We start from the raw sequence: 22,624 nt of genomic DNA, 5'->3' as shown, positions 1-22,624 counted from the left end.
CGTTGAGGAAGTTGTTCGCTCCGTTACACCAGCAACATCTCAAATGTATTCGCAGTTGTGAATATCGACAACCATCAGCAGTATAATCGAACGACGAAAATTTGCGCCGTACCTGGACTCGAACTGGGATTTCCCGCTTATCGCGAGCGGTCGCCTTACCATTGGTCTATCCGAGCACAACTCACGGCCAGATACAAATTCTCATACAGCGTCAACCACCTGTCTACATCTTGCACTCGTGCATTCATTCATATGCATATTCCTTCACAGGGAACATAATGTAATAGAAAGTAGCTAGCCCGGTGTCAGCAGATAAGTACGATATTCCAGTACCTGTATTGTTTCAGATGTACGATGCACAGTTCCTTCGGATGTACATATCCACTTTTACATATCGTCCGCAGGCCGTTTGGAAGGCGCATCCATTTGTACATTTGAAAACCTCATATAAATGAACATTTCGCCACCAGAACATCAATCTGAACACAACTGGCTATTTGCAGAATGTAGCATCCACCTCCAGATTCTAGCTGCGTAATGCAACTGACGGAAATATGATTTAAACTGATTTGTGCACGGTTGGTTTAAATACATCAGCCATATGATAGAAAAAGCATTTCATTTCAAAAATTATAACTCGTTCTGTAATTGCTTCAAAAATAACGAAACAAACTACTTTCGTAATCCGCAGAAAAAGTAAATTTCTTAAGTATAGAATCTGACAGGGCCCACAACGTTGATCTGAAGTAACATTTAATTTTTTGCAGTTTCAGCTGTTTCTTAGCGCCACTGACATTAATGCCTGTGTCGTTCGTCTTTTCAGTGGTGCGAGAAGTGAACTGAGGCAGAACTTCTGATCTTCTTTCCTAAACGGACGAAATCATTGTGTAAATGTGATCATAAATAACGATACATGGGTATAATGTTACAAATGTATAGTATCTAAAGATAGCCGAGTATATTGCGAATGAGTGTCTGCAGACCTCAGACACTGATGTGGACTCTGTGCGCAGGACACTACCTGCTGGTGCAGAGCCGCGGGGGCCCGCCGCTGGAGTACCTGGTTCGAAGCCCACGCACGCCCAGCACCATGCAGCGCTGCCGCCTCCACCTGTGGCTGCACATGCTCAACATGGACGACGGCCACTTCAAGGTCGTCATCGAGAAGGACGTCAGCCCCGCCGTCATCGTCATCGACAAGCGTGGGAACTCCGACAACGCGTAAGTCTGCACATGTTTATGTGACACACGCAATGCCGCTACATCCCTAACTGTTAAATAACTCACTCCACAGTTTGTACTTTCGAGTGTATAACGTATTCCACCTGTCAAACTAACGTGCTACACTTCTGAATCCTCGAGAGTTTAGTTCAGTGGTTCATTTATTCTCAGTCCCAGCGATCTCTCGTTGTGACTTGGAACGACAGTTCGTTTAGAATTATAATATGCTGGTGGGCAAAACTTAAGAACGAGAATAACTTTTGCATAATGTGTCGCTGCTAAGTAACATAGCTCGATGAAACTTGGGCCGTACGTAGAAAGAACTGCTACAGTATAGTACACAAAGTAGCTGAAAGAAATACCAATGAGACGAACAGAAATAACACTTTCACTCAAAGACAATAATTATTTTGCAGTCCCAGCGTTTCACAATGGTCCCCAGGACATAAAAAAAGGCAGGAAATGATTTTTAATCCAGCGTGTGATCACTTCGTAAGGAAATGCATGCTCTGTGACGAGCTCCGATGCTGGATGGTAAGGAGCTCTTGTGGTAGGGCGTTCCGTTCCTCCACTAGTGCAGTTGAATACTGTCAGATGGTTGTTGATGCTTGTTGTTGTGCTGCGATATGTCTCCTTAACGCATCGCATACCTGCCTGATGGGGTTCTAGTCGGAGGAACAGGCAAACAAGTCCATTTTTCGAACATCCTCTCGTTCCAAGAGCGTCTTCATCTGCACTGTTCAAAGTGGTCGCGCGTTCTGTCATTCATAAAAATGAAGTCAGGCCCGAATACAGCCTGAAAAGAAGCACATTGAGAATACGTACAATGCTACAATAACGTTGGCTGCTAAGTGTAACGTGTTCATAGAAGATCTGGAGGTCAGTACGCTTATCCAACATCAAGCCTCCCCACGCCATAACACATGGATACCAAAACGATCGTGTTCGCGTTCGTAGGTCCATTATGTAGTCTCACCTCTCACCATATCAAGGTATTAAAGCACTCAGGAACCAACCTAGGCCGGCCGGAGTAGCCGTGCGGTTCTAGGCGCTGCAGTCTGGAGCCGAGCGACCGCTACTGGCGCAGATTCGAATCCTGCCTCGGGCATGGATGTGTGTGATGTCCTTAGGTTAGTTAGGTTTAATTAGTTCTAAGTTCTAGGCGACTGATGACCTCAGAAGTTAAGTCGCATAGTGCTCAGAGCCATTTGAACCATTTTTGAACCAACCTAAGGACAGCACACACATCCATGCCGGAGACAGGATTCGAACCTGCAACCATAGCAGCAGCTCGGTTCCAGACTGAAGCGCCCAGAACCGCTCGGCCAGCGAGAGGTGCCTTACGGCCGAGTGCACCAATCTCGATTAACAGTTAACCTCGGTTAAGTCGATATATAATCATGCTCAACGCAAAACTCTGGTGCACCAACATCGATCTAAATTAAACGAGGGAATCGATCGCGATTATATTTTACCGGGGCTCTTTCCCGGTTTTCTCGACATAACCGCGGTTTCAGAAGCATACGCTATTAAGATGGTGGCGCGTTTGGATGTTATGGATGGCACTGAGGAAGAATTGTTATACCTTGACCATTTAAATCGTGGCCGAAACCGTGTTTGAGTGATTGTGGAAAGTGAAAACCATTTTAAAGATTATGTTGACAGGAAGTTGGAAGAGAGATTTCGTCCGTCAAAAGAAACAGTGTGGTGGTTATTAAACCAAATTAATGATAGGATAGAATTTCCTACTGGTCGGAATAACCCTATTTCGCCAATGAACAGACTTTTGATTACTTTAAGGGCATGTGCAACAGGTGCATTCAACATTTTTATTGGGGACAACAGTAATATACGTAGTACAACAGCACAACGAATCATCAGTGATGTCTCAGACATGATAGCATTAAGCATCAATGTCTCCTCGCTGTATAAAATTTCTCGTAAGAGAAAAAGTGCCCTCTGTGATGTATGGTTTTAATCAAAAGGACCGATTTCCTAGTGTTCTTGGTACATTGGATTGTACCCATATAATAATTCAATCTCCTGGAGGACGTAATGCGGAACTTTTCCGCAATAGGAGATCATATTTTTTCTTTAACTGTCAAACAATTAGTGATCACAATTTGTTAAAAAGAGATATTTGAAGTGCTCAAGGGGTATGTGATGACGATGACAATGCATTCTATAGTTTGCTCGTTTCTGAAAGAGTTTTTCAGCGAGCTGCTTGAAGGCGTCCGAGCCGACTTTGCCCTGCACACCCCTCCCCCCCCCCCCCCCCTCCCTTCTCTGTCGCCCAAAATCTAGTTACGCTATTTGTAAACTATCATAACTTAGGCCACGAATTCCCTGCACAACTAAACATTGAAATACCCATGCTTTCATGCACTGTCAAATGATGAAACATTTACAATTAAAGGAAAAATATGCAATGTCAGAATTCCGTCTTTTGTTGTAATACACTTTATTTTATTTGAAAACAAAGAACAACAAGTTTTGCCATATTATCTACCGAGCAGCGTACCTCTACGTTTTGAGGTGCTGACCTAGCAGCCCGTGGATTCGGGAGCCAAGATGATTTGCCACGACGGGGAAGAAAACGTCAAAACGGAGCGTAGAATGCCGTCGACGTACCGCTAAGATTTAAGGGTGCCGCAGATGACAACCAAAGGGCTCCTGCTGTGAAAAGAAACGGCACTCCAGAACATCACTCCTGTTGCCGGGTCGAATGTGCAGGTGGCAGTGAGGTTGGTACCCCACCGTCATCTGCGGCGTCTCCAGACACGACTTTGGCCTGGAATCTCATAGACTGGAATACAGTCGTCTTCAGTGATGAGTCCCGCTTGGGACTGAGCTCCAACGACCAGCAAGACGTCTCTGGAGGCGCCCCAGACAATAGTGGGACACCAGCCTGACTGTCGTCTGGCGCGCCGTAAGGCCTTAGAAGCAGCAGTGATGGTTTGGGGTGTCATTTCATTTCATAGCAGGACCCCTTTGGTTGTCATCCGCGGCACCTTTGTAGCACAAGCACAGCGGTACGCTAACAATATTCTACAATTTTTTTATTATTTTATTTTATTTCTTTATTTTTTGTCTTCAAGACAAGCCATACCGAGACAACATTTCAGCAAGATAATTCCCGCCCGCAAACGGAAAGAGTTTCTACTACTTGTCTTCGTGCACGCCAGACCGTACCTTGGCCATCAAGGTCGTCGGATCTCTTCCCAGTTTTCCCAATTGAGAACGTCTGGAGCATTATGAGCAGGGCCCTCCAAACACCTCGGGATTTTAACGACCTATCTCGCCAATTGGACAGAATTTTGGCACGATATCCCTCAGGAGGACATCCACCAATTTTGTTAATCATTGACAAGCCGAATGAAAGCTAGCATAAAGGCCGGAGGTGGACTAACGCTTCATTGACTTGCTCAACTTATGAAGCTCTTGCTCTTGAATAAATCATCCAATCTTTGTGAAATTGTAACCATTTGTTTGTATATACATGTACATCAAATCTACCGATTGCCGTTCCAATTGGATAATTCCTTCGTGGTGAGCCTTTTTTTGTTTTAAAATGCCTAATATTTCAGAGACTCACAATACTTTTTTGAATTTATTATTTTAGCAATATTTTGCCCCAGAACAACTCAATGATCATCAATATACACTTTTCATTCACAAAATCTAAGCTCTTTAGTGAGGAGGATAAAGGATGCCCATAAGCTTAAGGGTCAAAGTTATACAAACGATGGAAAATTATAAACTGAGCAAACTGAGATAAGGACCGGTCGGAAATTAGTATACCAGGGGTTCGAGGTATTGAATGAGCAATCAGTGTGAAGCGCGTTTCGTAGGCTGCACATGTTCTATAGCAAACAGTTTCACGGCGCATCAGCATTGGTGGCGATATGTTAAATCGTATGCTTCTCTGCTATGTCCATTGTGGAGATTACCAGTGTTTACACTTCATGACTAGTTATTAAAAGACGGAGCGTTACCTGTTACAGGAACTAGTAGACATTCAATTAAAGTATAGTACAAAAGGATTCTGCATCTGGGAAGCAGAGTTTCGCAACGGACTTCGACTATAGAATTTGAGGCGATTGTTTTGGATCGTGTGGAATGATGTTTTATGAACAAGCGGTTGCAACTTGTACCTGAAATGTGCACTTCAGGAACACAATGTGGGCAAGTTGGAGCTATGGGCAACGAACGTGCAGACCAGCTGCCGAATATGCTGCAGCGTGTACCTTCTGCTGCAATACCATGGTATGATATTCGTATAATCGCCCAGCAAGCGAGAACGGAATGGGCAGTGTTAGTGGATATGGACAGTATCATCAATGGATCATGAAACTGGATACTTCAGTTTCTCTACCAGCGCTTACGAGAAAAGATATTGCTACAATTAACAGAATAAGAACGCCCTTCAAGTTGTTATTCCTGCCTCATTGAGCAGGACACTGTACGTTTGCTAATAGATATTGATAAATAAAATCATCCAGGAACAATTATGAAGCATTATAAACTAAATAGGGTTTATTTTTCTCTTAGTGTAGCTTTTAGCTCTATGAACAGATCCGTTACCAAACGTAGTTTCCATTTCACCCGTCTTTATGAAAGGGCGCTTTAAAATTTGAGGTGTTTTTCGTATGTTTCATTATGTATACCTTCAGCATAAACACGAGTCTTTTTACCGTCCTCCTTAATATGTCGGACTCCCCCTTTAACAAAATCCTGACCGATCCTTGGACCTAATGTGGAGACGTTTTTCGCTGTTCACGCATCTGTGCAACAAATACTTATTCCACATTTAAGCATTTGTAGTTGCCCAGAATGTGTTGCCATAAGATATCAGTGAATGAAAGTTGGGAAATTAAGTGTACTTTTTTTTAAATTTTGTCTCCAAAGTCTGCTAGTATCTACGAAGCAAAAATGTTATAGAGCGTGGACGTTTCAGAAGATCTTTAGTTTGTGACCTCCAGTTCCTGTTTTTATAAATAGAAACCCCTAAGAATTTTCATTATCCTGTTTTATTTACTGATATTCACTCATGGATTATTGCTCACAGTGTCGTAAAACAGTACGCAGTGCAAAAGTGCGTCTGTTGAGTTTCATCTAACTTCAGTGACAGTACAGTAGATTATTTTCCTGTATCCAAAATATGTTTCGAATTGTTCTTATTTTGGTCGATCATAACATTCAAATAGCATTTATGGTCAATATTCTCAAGAAATATCTGTTACTTTTATGTAATTAAAGCTTAAAAACAATTAAAGATCAAGATTTGGTCACGTGATCGAAAACGCTCTCTTATTAGCTCTGGTGACGTCACAGACTAGGAGTAAGAAGAAATCACACGTGTGTTATGTTAGCCGAAGTTGAGATCTTTTTACGTACTTTCTCTGCAAACAGTTTACCTATTTAACGAAGAAACACAATTAGAACTTTTAATTAACAATGGAAAGGAATCTTGTGTACGCTGATAGTGGTAACCTTGCGAAACATTATGCGTTTATGCTCCACCCATTTAGAGCAGCTATATGTGCAACGACGGACATTATTATCCTTGCTGCTTACGACATCATTAAAGTCGCTCAAAACTAAGGAATTGTAGAAGTTTTGCAAATGGGTCCGTATATGATACTAGATTGTCAAATAGCAGTCATTAGTTACGACCCAAAGCACAATAAAATTTTTCTTGGCATATCTTAGTGTTGGTTACCTGTCCAGAAAGCTCTCAGCAGATACATTCTTCTCACCAGGAGCTTCATTTTTACGTAAGATGGTAATTTCATAAATTTAGACAATATGGATCCCTAGCTGGACAGTACGAAGATAAAAACATCGTTTTTAATCAAATAAAAACTGTGTGGTCACATGAACTAGAAAATGTGTTTTTGAATGTGACTTTTGTGAACAGCGATTGTAAATGTAAGCGCATGTCGACAGCAAGGAAAACATAATAATATTTCGTTTCTGATGGGGGAAGTGAAGTTTTGTAATTGCGATTTCGTTTTCATATGAAAGGACTGCGAAGGCGTTTTACAAGTAGATTAAAATATTCGTTCGGGTTGGATTCGAACCAGCCATCTTTTGAGATCATCTTACAAAATTCGACCCTCCCGCTCTAACAACTGAGCTACCGAATATTTTGTGTGAAACTGGATAAAATGACGAAGAGATTAATTTCACTGAACGAAGCTGTCCTTCCTTGTAACAGTGAAAAACCAATTTTGTCTCCAAAGTCTGCTAGTATCTACGAAGCAAAAATGTTATAGAGCGTGGACGTTTCAGAAGATCTTTAGTTTGTGACCTCCAGTTCCTGTTTTTATAAATAGAAACCCCTAAGAATTTTCATTATCCTGTTTTATTTACTGATATTCACTCATGGATTATTGCTCACAGTGTCGTAAAACAGTACGCAGTGCAAAAGTGCGTCTGTTGAGTTTCATCTAACTTCAGTGACAGTACAGTAGATTATTTTCCTGTATCCAAAATATGTTTCGAATTGTTCTTATTTTGGTCGATCATAACATTCAAATAGCATTTATGGTCAATATTCTCAAGAAATATCTGTTACTTTTATGTAATTAAAGCTTAAAAACAATTAAAGATCAAGATTTGGTCACGTGATCGAAAACGCTCTCTTATTAGCTCTGGTGACGTCACAGACTAGGAGTAAGAAGAAATCACACGTGTGTTATGTTAGCCGAAGTTGAGATCTTTTTACGTAATTTCTCTGCAAACAGTTTACCTATTTAACGAAGAAACACAATTAGAACTTTTAATTAACAATGGAAAGGAATCTTGTGTACGCTGATAGTGGTAACCTTGCGAAACATTATGCGTTTATGCTCCACCCATTTAGAGCAGCTATATGTGCAACGACGGACATTATTATCCTTGCTGCTTACGACATCATTAAAGTCGCTCAAAACTAAGGAATTGTAGAAGTTTTGCAAATGGGTCAGTATATGATACTAGATTGTCAAATAGCAGTCATTAGTTACGACCCAAAGCACAATAAAATTTTTCTTGGCATATCTTAGTGTTGGTTACCTGTCCAGAAAGCTCTCAGCAGATACATTCTTCTCACCAGGAGCTTCATTTTTACGTAAGATGGTAATTTCATAAATTTAGACAATATGGATCCCTAGCTGGACAGTACGAAGATAAAAACATCGTTTTTAATCAAATAAAAACTGTGTGGTCACATGAACTAGAAAATGTGTTTTTGAATGTGACTTTTGTGAACAGCGATTGTAAATGTAAGCGCATGTCGACAGCAAGGAAAACATAATAATATTTCGTTTCTGATGGGGGAAGTGAAGTTTTGTAATTGCGATTTCGTTTTCATATGAAAGGACTGCGAAGGCGTTTTACAAGTAGATTAAAATATTCGTTCGGGTTGGATTCGAACCAGCCATCTTTTGAGATCATCTTACAAAATTCGACCCTCCCGCTCTAACAACTGAGCTACCGAATATTTTGTGTGAAACTGGATAAAATGACGAAGAGATTAATTTCACTGAACGAAGCTGTCCTTCCTTGTAACAGTGGAAAAGCATATCTCGGAGGTAAATTAATGTTAACTTCACTGTGCAACACATTTTTAATTAAGTTAGTGAACTTTTTCGTCGACATGGTAGCAATTTGCCGGTAAGTGCAACCACATTTTACGCGTATTCTCATTCTCTGGAAAGATCCAAAACACCTTTTCAGTAGTTTTATAGACATATATGTATAGATATATACAGTATGGTACTACCCTCCGTTTGTAAGCCATTTTCCGAACCGTAAATTCCAAAACAAGACATTGTTGTGAATTAGCAGCGAGCTAGCCACTGACGTCACAGGCATCACATAGCCCGATGGAGCGTTTTAGAGGCTTTCAAATTATGTGAATTTCATTTCCGTTGTTATAAAAGAATACTGATATTCAAGAGGAAAAAATGACATAATTAATTACGCAAGGAAATTTCCAGAAAGCAGTGAAATACCCTGTTGCATATTACCATTAAATAATTGTTCTTTTATAAATTATGCACTTCAGGTGTTGAAGTTTCTCTCTTTGATCTGATTTAACAGTTACACCTTCCTGCTACATTATTCACAGCATATTACTGATCACGATGAAGAGTATTGTCTGCAACTCGTCTACGAAAGTCTCAGATCAGGATTCGGGCAGGCCATTGCCTTTCGTTTGGCCTATGCGTGCAAATGTTTCGAACTGGAAATCAAACATGTAACATACCACTAAACCTGCTTGTGGAATATGGGACTGCATCATCCTGCATAAACATAATTTATAAAATTTTTGCCTTCTTCATTCTAATCTACATGCACGTATGTACTGCGTAAATTGGGAGAATGTTCTCGAGCATCAAATCTTTGCTTCAGTTAACTAACTGTCTCTGGACACAATTAAAGTAACTTTCCAGTACATCTACAGTCCATTCCGCTATGAATTCCATTATTAATCCATATTCGCGGTGTTGTTGATACTGGTTATTGGGTAAGTACTTTTTCTTTATGTATTAAATTTCACCATTATATATTAGTTACGCTGCACGCTACAGGCAAAAAAATTAAAAAATGATACTAACTCTTGTTTCTACGTACCAGTTGGTACAAAACAGATGTAGTTCCGATGTCCACATGTCTTATAATGCTGTCCGATACAAATGAACACTTAGTAATTGTTTTGACACCAACTTATTCTGACGCTCCGAGCTCACGATTCACAGGCGAAGGGAGGGGGAAGTATCGATATATAGAAAGGTCCCAGAACTGCTCTCATTAATAAACGGTCACAACGCCCATATAGTACTAGGGACAGAAAGTTGGCTGAAACCAGACGTAAACAGGAATGAAATCCTAAACTCAGATTGGAATGTATACCGCAGAGACAGGATGGATAGTGAAGGGGGAGGCCTGTTTGTAGCGATAAGAAGTGCAATAGTATTGAAGGAAATTGACGGAGATCCGAATTGTGAAATGATTTGGGTGAAGGTCACGGTTAAAGCAGACTCATACATGGTAATTGGATGTCCCTATAGGCCCCCGGGCTCAGCAGCTGCTGTGGCTGAGCACCTGAAGAATAATTTGGAAAATATTTCGAGTAGATTTCCCCACCATGTTATAGTTCTGGGTGGAGATTTTAATTTGCCGGATATAGACTGGGAGACTCAAACGTTCATAACGGGTGGCAGGGACGAAGAATCCAGTGAAATATTTTTAAGTGCTTTATCTGAAAACTACCTCGAGCAGTTAAACAGAGAACCGACTCATGGCGATAACATATTAGACGTTCTGGTGACAAACAGACCCGAACTATTTGAGTCAGTTAATGCAGAACAGGGAAACAGCGATCATAAAGCGGTTACTGCATCGATGATTTCAGCCGTAAATAGAAATATTAAAATAGGTAGGAAGATTTTTCTGTTTAGCAAAAGTGACAAAAAGCAGATTACAAAGTACCTGATGGCTCAACACAAAAGTTTTGTCTCAAGTACAGATAGTGTTGAGGATCAGTGGACAAAGTTCAAAACCATCGTACAATATGCGTTAGGTGAGTATGTGCCAAGCAAGATTGTAAGAGATGGAAAAGAGACACCGTGGTACAACAACCGAGTTAGAAAACTGCTGCGGAAGCAAAGGGAACTTCACAGCAAACATAAACATAGCCCAAGCCTTGTAGACAAACAAAAATTACGCGAAGCGAAATGTAGTGTGAGGAGGGCTATGCGAGAGGCGTTAAATGAATTCGAAAGTAAAGTTCTATGTACTGACTTGGCAGAAAATCCTAAGAAATTTTGGTCCTATGTCAAAGCGGAAGGTGGATCAAAACAAAATGTCCAGACACACTGTGACCAAAATGGTACTGAAACAGAGGAAGACAGACTAAAGGCCAAAATGCTAAATGTCTTCTTCCAAAGCTGTTTCACAGAGGAAGACTGCACTGTACTTCCTTCTCTAGATTGTCGCACAGTTGACAAAATGGTAGATATCGAAATAGACGACAAAGGGATAGAGAAACAATTAAAATCGCTCAAAAGAGGAAAGGCCGCTGGTCCTGATGGGATACCAGTTCGATTTTACACAGAGTATGCGAAGGAACTTGCCCCCCTTCTTGCAGCGGTGTACCGTAGGTCTCTAGAAGAGCGAAGCGTTCCAAAGGATTGGAAAAGGGCACAGGTCATCCCCGTTTTCAAGAAGGGACGTCGAACAGATGTGCAGAACTATAGACCTATGTCTCTAACGTCGATCAGTTGTGGAATTTTGGAACACGTATTATGTTCGAGTATAATGTCTTTTCTGGAGACTAGAAATCTACTCTGTAGGAATCAGCATGGGTTTAGAAAAAGACGGTGGTGTGAAACCCAGCTCGCGCTATTCGTCCACGAGACTCAGAGGGCCATAGACACGGGTTCACAGGTAGATGCCGTGTTTCTAGACTTCCGCAAGGCGTTTGACACTGTTCCCCACAGTCGTTTAATGAACAAAGTAAGAGCATACGGACTATCAGACCAATTGTGTGATTGGATTGAGGAGTTCCTAGATAACAGAACGCAGCATGTCATTCTCAATGGAGAGAAGTCTTCCGAAGTAAGAGTGATGTCAGGTGTGCCGCAGGGGAGTGTCATAGGACCGTTGCTATTCACAATATACATAAATGACCTGGTGGATGACATCGGAAGTTCACTGAGGCTATTTGCAGATGGTGCTGTGGTGTGTCGAGAGGTTGCAACAATGGAAAATTGTACTGAAATGCAGGAGGATCTGCAGCGAATTGACGCATAGGGCACGGAATGGCAATTGAATCTCAATGTAGACAAGTGTAATGTGCTGCGAATACATAGAAAGATAGATCCCTTATCATTTAGCTACAAACTAGCAGGTCAGCAACTGGAAGCAGTTAATTCCATAAATTATCTGGGAGTACGCATTAGGAGTGATTTAAAATGGAATGATCATATAAAGTTGATCGTCGGTAAAGCAGATGCCAGACTGCGATTCATTGGAAGAATCCTAAGGAAATGCAATCCGAAAACAAAGGAGGTAGGTTACAGTACGCTTGTTCGCCCACTGCTTGAATACTGCTCAGCAGTGTGGGATCCGCATCAGATAGGGTTGATAGAAGAGATAGAGAAGATCCAACGAAGAGCAGCGCGCTTCGTTACAGGATCATTTAGTAATCGCGAAAGCGTTACGGAGATGATAGATAAACTCCAGTGGAAGACTCTGCAGGAGAGACGCTCAGTAGCTCGGTACGGGCTTTTGTTAAAGTTTCGAGGACATACCTTCACCGAAGAGTCAAACAGTATATTGCTCCCTCCTACGTGTATCTCGCGAAGAGACCATGAGGATAAAATCAGAGAGATTAGAGCCCACAGAAGCATACCGACAATCCTTCTTTCCACGAACCATACGAGACTGGAATAGAAGGGAGAACCGATAGAGGTACTCAGGGTTCCGTCCACCACACACCGTCAGGTGGCTTGCGGAGTATGGATGTAGATGTAGATAGGAGACGCTTTCAAGATCCGACAACATAAACCTACATTACTCAAGGTATTACTAGCTTGTCACCACCTACTCTGGAAATGGCTGCTTAACAGAGCCAAAACTATAGCTGAGAAAAAGAAAGCACTCCGTCTTCAGGCCACGAGTGGCCTACCGGGACCATCCGACCGCCGTGTCATCCTCAGTGGACGATGCAGATAGGAGGGGCGTGGGGTCAGCACAAAGCTCTCTCGGTTGTTAAGATGGTATTCTTGACCGAAGCCGCTACTAATCGGTCAGGTAGCTTCTCAGTTGGCATCCCGAGGCTGATTGCACCCCGAAAAATGGCAACAGCGCATGGCGGCCTGGATGGTCACCCATCCAAGTGCCGACCACACCGACAGTGCTTAAACTATGGTGAGCTCACGGGAACCGGTGTATCCACTGCGGCAAGGCCGTTTCCTATAGCTGCGAAAGCACAATAAAATTAATTGTGATTTTCAGAGAAAAATAGAAGATGAGATTAAAAGTATGTCTAGATGTAATCTGTCTGGAACAAACCTCAATGTCTAATTACATTGGCTAAAAAAACCTCACAAATAACAAGGACCTGAGTCATCGAGGGAAAGTTAACTATTTTTCACGGAAGTGCAGATGAATGTGAAGAAACCTGGAGCAAGAGAACCCATGTAAAAACAGAAAACTGCAGTCCCCACTCTTCTGAGTGACTGACAGCGGAGAATGGATCCTGGATGTGCGGGCTGTGTGCGGGATGCGGCTCGACCTGTTAGGCTTTGCTCGGTCGTTCTCGGAAATATCTCTCTGGTGAAGGGAGACGTTTCATTTAGAATTGCGATGAGGCATTTTTCGGTCGGTACAACCTTTTTTTCAGTTCGATAGAATCGTAGTGTCAGAATTGTTTACTCTTTGGTATTTGTTCATAATATGAAGGACGTTCATAGGTCCTATGGCTGTTTGCAAAAAGCGAGGCATTCTAGCGAACTATCGTCAAAAACCTTTAAAACTGAATGGGCACTGCAGTTTTGCTATGCGATTGCAATAGAATACGTTGTTGAGAATTGTGAAATATAAAAGTGCGACTACACTGCCATTTAAATGTGGCGCGTCTGCAGTTTCCCTCTGTTCCTCCTCCTCATGCTCAGTCTGCCGTGGCAGTGGGAGAAACGCGCAGCCAGGTTAAGCGCTATGACACTCATGCCAGAGTATGTATGGCTCGCGAGCCGAATTCTTGGCCGCCCCTGCCCTAGTCCAACGACGGAAATTGGTGTTAAGACGCAGAAGCGACGTTTCTGAGAGGGAACTGTGCTTAAAGAAGACTGGATCACATCCACAATGAAGACTTAAAAAGATAATTGAAGATCATCTCAATAATGGTAAAACGTCCAAGAAAATAGGGGAAAATGTCCGAATTGTCAACTAACAGGTGCCTAAACTAGCTATTGAGAACAGATCGACGAAGAAAATTTTTTTTGGGAGATAAAGGAAGAGGGTGGATTGATATACCAGAACAGGAGGCTTGCATGCCTAATGTGCGTGGGTGATGCGGAAGATGATGATAACAATAAGAATGATGTACTAATTCAGTGTCTTGCTCCAAAAGAAAAAGTAAACAACGATAGGCGACGTTATAGCACCCGCCAGGATAGCCGAGAGCGCTAACGCGCTGCTTCCTGGACTCGGGTAGGCGATCGAATCCGCACAGCGGTTAATGACGACGGCCTGTGTGCCGGCCAGCCTGGATGTGGTTTTTAGGCGGTTTGCCCCATCCTACTAGGTGAATACTGGGCTGGTCCCCACGTCCAGCCTCAGGTACACGACTCACAGACATCTGAAACACATTCACACTATTTCACGATTTACACTCGACACGGACAGCTGGGGTACACTAATTCCGTCCTTGGGGGTATGGGGTGGCGGCAGGAAGGGTATCCGGCCACCACTTAAAATTTACATGCCAAATCCGGTTTATCATGGCCGACCCTGCGTAACTGCAGGACAAGGCGCAAGCCATAGAATAGATAGGCGAACTTTATAGCGCATCAAGCTGCTGCTCTGTTGAGCCTTAAATGCACCTTACACAAATATACAGATTTAGAGCAGCAACTGGGGGAATAATTATACCGGGCGGCTACAATAAAAATGCAGCTACTCACAGAGGCCCAGTATGGGCTGTAATTATCGTACGACAACGAACCTTGGTAGATATTTAACTAGTTAATGCACAACCGATTTACACTGGAATAAAAAATAGTTGCAATTTTGCCCACCAGGTGCAAATCTGCCGCTTTGAATGCAAGAAATGTTTCCGAATGCAGTAGATTAGGTACGGGATGCGGACACAAAAGGTAAAACATGTCATAAAGGCATAATGTTGATTTCATTACTAACTGCCATTTTCACAATTCGTTCAATATGAGCACCAGAGACGTCGACGAGAATTTAGTAATGCGACAAAAGTGTGATATCGGAAGCAGAAGCGGAAAAAGATGTCAAATGCCAATTTCAGCAGAACCGCGAACGGAAGCGGAAGTGTGTATATTTAACCTTCCGATAGGTGCGCCTTCCAGTCGGACAAGGGCGGTCGCGCGTATCTCGCAGATACCACTTGTTGTTAATAAACTTTATGTTTTTTAAACATCAAATTTTTATCATAAAAGTAATATTAGGTATTATTCATGGGTTATATGAACAAAAGCAAGGTAAAAAATCTATTTAAAAATAAAGTTATGTTTCAAAACACACATTTTCTTCCCACAGCTTCTCGAGGTGCTGATATTTACTTTCCGTGTACGAATGTCAAATTTGTACAAGACTGTGCTTGAAGTTTTGGTTTCTCAATTTACTTAAGTTGTTTGGAAGCTGAAACACAACCAATGCAAACATTTCTTGAATGATGTAAACAAAACATACTGTCTATGTATCTCACCATACTTCAAACGGGTGATTATTTAGAAGCTAAAATACAGTCATTGCAAACATTTCTTGAATACTGTACACAGCCGGCCGGAGTGGCCGAGCGGTTCTAGTTAGAATCCTGCTTTGGGCATGGATGTGTGTGATGTCCTTAGGTTATTTAGGTTTATGTAGTTGTAAGTTCTAGGGGACCGATGACCTCAGAAGTTAAGTCCCATAGTGCTCAGAGCCATTTGAACCAATACTGTAAACAAACAAACTGTCCACATATTTCGCATTTGAAACGGGTGTTTCCCGTATTCTTACTGACTAAACATGACCTATATCTTTTCTTTATATGCTCCTGATGTTGATCGTCGTTTCCTCTTCTTTGTTGCTGTTGGTGCTCATCTTCTGTGTGAGACACATTTAAAACTTTTGCATGGAGATGTCCAGTTACTCAACGTCGGAAGGTTTATTACTTACACTAAATGGACCTTCTGGTTGGGTTCCAGCGTATATTTCCATAGTATATATATAAAATAGCCAAACTGTTGTCCTGATCATCCTCATCGTCGGTATCACGCAGAATTGCATTTATCACAGCTTCAGCATCCAAATGATTGTTTAAACTATACATCTGTATGTCCTCCATAGAACCTAAGAAATAAATATGAAACTAAATTGAATAAATAACATGATACAAGCATTGAAGGTCGCGCGTATCTGACACATACAATTTAGCTTAATTTCATTGTAGATTCGAGACAGCTGTAAATTCACCATGTACACTACTTTAAATTACTAATAAGCATTACACATTTAACAAAAAATAATGGAAAATGAAAAGTTAAAAACTTACTCGGAGGGTCGCGCGTTTTTCTCAGATACGAAACACATGCACTAGCTTGCTGTTTACCGTAGCGGGCAGCGACAGGGACTGAAGCAGGGTATGGTCGAATGAAGTGGCACTTCCACAAAAAAAAAAGCTAACAAACATTGTCGCTGTGTATCTGACACATACGCGCACCTATAGGAAGGTTAAAAAAGTAACAATTCTTTATCAAAGAACATTTTTATTGTATTAATACTCAAAATTGATGGACGGTAAATTATATATTTAACAAATACTAATTTTGCCGCTTTTTCACCCTGTACTTTATTTCGATATCCTTCATATACGGGGCCAGTTCCGTTAAATAATTGTTCACTAGCTACGCTATTATGAGAAGCTGGTAAATACTGGCGAGCTAGTGGCAATGTATAGTGGTACTTCTGACCATTTTATTTCCACAACATTAGCGGATAATCTTTTTCTCTTTGTACTCCAGTAGATTTAACTGTTGTATCAAAAGCGGACTGCCGTTTTGGTTAGTTGTTGTCGGGTATTGCTAATCTTATTCTAACGTTTGTAACGATATTTTTAATTGAGATTCTGTGTTTAAGCCACAGCTTGTTGATGGCTCATTTTCAGTTGCAAATCGGCACCTTTAGACCAAGTACATCTACATCTACATCCATACTCCGCAAGCCACCTGACGGTGTGTGGTGGATGGTACTCTGAGTACCTCTATCGGTTCTTCCTTCTATTCCAGTCTCGTATTGTTCGTGAAAATAAGGATTGTCGGTATGCTTCTGTGTGGGCTCTAATCTCTCTGATTTTATCCTCATGGTCTCTTCGCGAGATACACGTAGGAGGGAGCAATATACTGTTTGACTCTTCGGTGAAGGTATGTCCTCGAAACTTTAACAAAAGCCCGTACCGAGCTACTGAGCGTCTCTCCTGCAGAGTCTTCCACTGGAGCTTATCTATCATCTTCGCAACGCTCTCGCGATTACTAAATGATCCTTTAACGAAGCGCGCTGCTCTCCGTTGGATCTTCTCTATCTCTTCTATCAACCCTTTCTAGTACGGATCCCACACTGCCGACCAGTTTTCAAGCAGTGGGCGAACCAGCGTACTGTAACCTACTTCCTTTGTTTTCGGATTGCATTTCCTTAGGATTCCTCCAATGAATCTCAGCAAGGTTGCAATCATCTTGAGATGAGTTTGGATCTGTGACTTTCGCCATCATCAAGTTAAGTATTTGGGACTCAACGTGCTTTGTGACTATGCCACTGAGAAATTTTAACTTGTACTTCGGATCTAAATAAGTCGCAATTGTATTATTACGGTTTTTGGTAAGTACTCCAAATCTCATGCTTGAATTCATTATGTAATTTTCTTGTAAACTTTTGGAATTGTTCTGAAGTATCATTTTCGTTGCTTCTTGCTGTAAAGGGGTCACAAGAATTTGAATTGGCGGTATGACCGATGAAATGCGTGCTTGAGAATTGCTTATGTTTCTTATAATTTCTTCAAATGGTTTCATTGCTTCTAAAAATTATTGAATATTTATCCAGTCTTCAGTGGAGATCATCGTGATGGGACTTGAACATAGATACAAAATGAGCGAATCATTGAACTTTGAAAATCGTTCCGTCATACAGAACTTGCTGTTCCAGCTGAAAATAGTGGAAATTAGATTAACAGATAGGACTTTCATTCAAACAAAACACAAAATACTTACACTACAGATATTCCATAAAATTAAAATTCATTTATATATATTTAACAATATTTACCGTGTTGGGCAATCTTGAATGAGAGATAAAGCAGGTTGATCAAGAAGTTCCCTTTGAAATTTTGTCAGCTCGGTTTTTGCAGTCAAAAAATGATTGAAATGGGTGGCATTTTTTTTTTCAATTTTCCGTAATTTGCAGGAGCCACTCCTCTGATTCAACAGCAGCCTGAATACAAAGTTGTATCTGATGTATTGCACAACTCACATCATCAAATCCAGACAACTGTAATGCTTTAATCATGTTAGATCCACGATGGCGAAAAATATAATGCATTGATGGGTGATTTATGTCCCATTCTTCGAGTACAGTTTCAAATTTTATCGATATTACGTCACCCGTATGACGACCAGGCATGACTTCTCATTTCAAAATTACAGACATCCTGCGAAAATCCTTTGAAATACCAGCAGAAGTCAAACTAAGTAATGATGTTCCAGAATGTAGATCAGACCATATGTCAGTTGCGAAAGATATTTTTTTTTCAGATTCTTCAATTACATTTTTGATTTTTCTTACCATTTTATAGTACAAGTTATCGCACAAATACGAAGTATAAAAATCACGACCTTTCAACTTATAAACTGGAGGAGCAGCATTCATTACTCTGCGAAAGACGGTACCGTTGACAAAATTAAACGTCAAGTTTTGGAGGGCAGTCATTTCAGCAATCACAAGATCCATTTGTTGAGACTTTGGGTGTGAGGAATTCCAATAATCATTTACTTACAGGCTTTGTTGCAATGTAATTGTTGTTTAGCGTCTTTGACCGGAGTAACGTTACTGAGCTAATTTATAAAACACGCTGCAGTCACTCAGTAGTGTTAATTTTTAAATGTTGGATCTTATTCGTCATATTGCATACTAGGTTTCGGTAACGTGTTTACCATCATTAGAGTTTATTTTGGAACTGATAATGGTAAAGAAGTTACCGACACCTGATGTACAGTGTGGAAAATGCAATAAATAAAGTAACATTCTACTGAGTAAATGCAACGTGATTGGTATTGGTTCAAATTATGAAAGTACTTGAGTAACATCACTCTTGTATAAATAAATGGAAAATAAAATTCTTAGAAACGGTTGTATATAGAGTGCGATAACTTTTTTGGGTGCTCACTTCAGTTTGGATGACGGGCAGGGACATAAAACCAGTTTAAATTCCTTGCAGTGCTGCCAAAATACACTCGCGTGCAGCTCACGCGCTACAGTGCCGTATTTATTCCTTTCCACAGACTGTTACATGCTTATATCGTTAACTGCAGGCAGCTATAGGAAAAGGCCCATTACCTATCGACTTGTGCCAACACGATCCGATCAAAACTAAGGGTGAGGTGAGATCCTTAAAATGTTATCGTATTGTGAATTGTTTGGATGAATCAGCTTTTCAGAGCAGTGGACAGAGATCGCCCTCTAATAATCGAACTATATTATTAGTATCGACTAAATTATTATATAAATATTGACTAATCTTTTGTTTTTCCACCTCCACGGAAAGTTCGATAGTTTCATCTAAGTTTTCAAACTCGACGTGGAATTATTTAAGATCACTCTTCAATGCGGTGGTCGTGCACCCTTTTCCCAAATATACTTTGTCACAGATTTTGAATTTGGTACTCAGATCATCAGACTCAACGAAATAGTTCCAAATGAGACTTGTGTCTTTGTTTCATTATTGGACTCTTGTTACACCACAAAATTGTAGACAAGAAACATGTACAATATAATAATACTATAAAGCAACAAAAATTAGACTGACGAGTGAGGAAACGATATACTTTCGCGGTGATGGACAGAGATTACTTCATAATAATACAATAAACGCAACATTCGCTACAGGCACATGTCGGGTTGCTACGCACCCCACCCAACTTATTGGCGGGTTGGGCCAATAAGCGCGCGCATCGACAATCTCACCATTGTTGAAAGTTCCAGTAAAGTTATGATATAAAAATGGATGTGGAAGCGGATGTGAAAAAATGTGTGGAACTTCCGCAGCTGCGGAAGCTGAAGCAGAGGACTGTCGCATCACTCTCGAGATGTTGCACCCATACAACGAGGTGTACAACTGTTGCTCGCAGCAGTTCCAGTGAAATCTGAGCAACGTGTTCCTGTATACTGGCCTTCAGATCCGTGCGTGTCCCGCGTAAACACGTTCTTTTCGATATCCACAGAGCCGAAGTCACATGGATTCAGATCAGGTGATCGTGCAGGCTATGCATCTGGAAAACCTCTGGAGATAACACTTCCATGGAAGGATACATGAAGTAGATCTTCCACTGGGCGAGCGACTTTTGATGTCGCCACATCTTGCATGAAAACAGTGGCTTCCACATAACTGAGCTCTTCCAAAGCAGGAACCGCTTGCTGTGCGAGGAGGCCTCGGTAACGCGTAGACGTTTTCACACACCTGACATGACTTCTGGATGTATTCTCGTCAAAGAGGAACATATCAAGAATAAAGGTGCTTGTGAATGCATACTACACAGACACATATGACGAGTGCAATGTTCGTGGACAACACGTTGTTTAACAATACCCAAAAGTCATCAGTTCTGTGTATTTACTTCACCCTGTAGTGTAAAACGTGTTTCGTCACTCCATAGAATGTTGCCTGGCCTCACGTCATCAACTTCAATCTGTGCTAGAAACCGAAGAGCAAATTCAGAACATTGCTACAGATCACTAGTTTTCAGTTGCTGCACCGTGTGGATGTTGTACAGGTGCCAGTGTAAAATAGACCGCAAAGCCTGCTGTATTCTTTACTGTTGGATGGACAATTCTCGTGATACTGCACGAGTCAGGTGGCGCATGATCAGTTACAGCATCTACATCTACATTCATACTCCGCAAGCCACCCAACGGTGTGTGGCGGAGGGCACTTTACGTGCCACTGTCATTACCTCCCTTTTCTGTCCCAGTTGCGTATGGTTCGCGGGAAGAACGACTGTCTGAAAGCCTCCGTGCGCGCTCGAATCTCTCTAATTTTACATTCGTGATCTCCTCGGGAGGTATAAGTAGGGGGAAGCAATATCTTCGATACCTCATCCAGAAACGCACCCTCTCGAAACCTGGCGACCAAGCTACACCGCGATGCACAGCGCCTCTCTTGCAGAGTCTGCCACTTAAGTTTGCTAAACATCTCCGTAAGGCTATCACGGTTACCAAATAACCTTGTGAGACGAAACGCGCCGCTCTTCTTTGGATCGTCTCTATCTCCTCCGTCAACCCGATCTGGTACGGATCCCACACTGACGAGCATACGTCGAACGAGTGTTTTGTAAGCCACCTCCTTTGTTGATGGACTACATTTTCTAAGGACTCTCCCAATGAATTTCAACCTGGCACCCGCCTTACCAACAATTAATTGTATATGATCATTCCACTTCAAATCGTTCCGCACGCATACTCCCACATATTTTACAGAAGTAACTGCTACCAGTGTTTGTTCCGCTATCATATAATCATACAATAAAGGATCCTTCTTTCTATGTATTCGCAATACATTACATTTGTCTCTGTTAAGGGTCAGTTGCCACTCCCTGCACCAAGTGCCTATCCGCTGCAGATCTTCCTGCATTTCTCTACAATTTTCTAATGCTGCAACTTCTCTGTATACTACAGCATCATCCGCGAAAAGCCGCATGGAACTTTCGACACTATCTACAAACGCAACCTCGTCAATAGCTTCTACTGGAATAGTTCGCCTTCCTCGTTCAGGTGCCACACCAAGCTCACATGTGTTTTAGAATTTCATTAGCATCTCCTTTAAACCATTTAATGACATCGGGCCTTTCCTCTGACCTTTCAGTCGGCGATACTCGCTCCATGCAGCATTGCAGCTTCTCGATAGCCGTACTGTTCCCCCACGCTATGGCTTGTCAAAAGACAGTATGGGTATCATACCGTCATACAAACAGTGTACAGCACCAGATATGCACCTGGTGGCCGCAATAGGAACCAATTTATTTTCCAGCAGCGTAAATCACTTTCCGTAAATCTCGCTACTTGAACGAACTTATGCTAAGAACAAAACACACACACCCATACCCGAGGGAGGACTCGAACCTCCGGCGGGAGGAGCAGCGCAATCCGTGACATGGCGCCTCAAACCGCGCGGCCATTCAAGGTGGCAATTCGAATAAAAGATTTCTGATAACATGAATCCAATTTTTATTCATTACAGAGAGAAATGTTACATTGTAGCACCATCAAAGATATTTTTCAAACTTGATGTTCGTAACTTCCACTTAAAACTTAAATATATCTCCGAATTTCCTTGAGAACACCGCGCATAGCTCTTCTGAGCTACTCCGAGACCGTTTTGGCGTTCTTCTTTGAAGGAAAATCTCCTGTGTTTACT

General features: G+C 41.5%; 1 protein-coding gene across 8 annotated transcripts in view; it reads left to right on the top strand.

Annotated features, from left to right (window-relative positions):
* LOC126359421 (leukocyte tyrosine kinase receptor) overlaps window positions 1-22,624 on the top strand; it is an 815,186-nt gene that overhangs the window by 315,911 nt on the left and 476,651 nt on the right. For 7 of the 8 annotated variants that reach the window (XR_007566229.1, XM_050007634.1, XM_050007633.1 and 4 more), the window contains exon 2: window positions 1,014-1,221. The exons of the other annotated variant lie outside the window; for it this stretch is intronic. Coding sequence is in view for 6 of the 7 variants with exons in the window: in XM_050007634.1 (XP_049863591.1) it covers window positions 1,014-1,221 (208 nt within the window). In the remaining variant the exon portion in view is untranslated. The remainder of the gene's footprint in view (window positions 1-1,013; window positions 1,222-22,624) is intronic. 8 annotated transcript variants of the gene reach the window in all.

Source organism: Schistocerca gregaria, chromosome 1 (genome assembly GCF_023897955.1).
Source record: "Schistocerca gregaria isolate iqSchGreg1 chromosome 1, iqSchGreg1.2, whole genome shotgun sequence".
In the NCBI taxonomy this organism is placed as follows: Eukaryota; Metazoa; Arthropoda; class Insecta; order Orthoptera; family Acrididae; genus Schistocerca; species Schistocerca gregaria.
The sequence above is the reverse complement of the archived record's forward strand: the minus strand, read 5'-3'. Positions and strand labels throughout refer to the sequence as shown.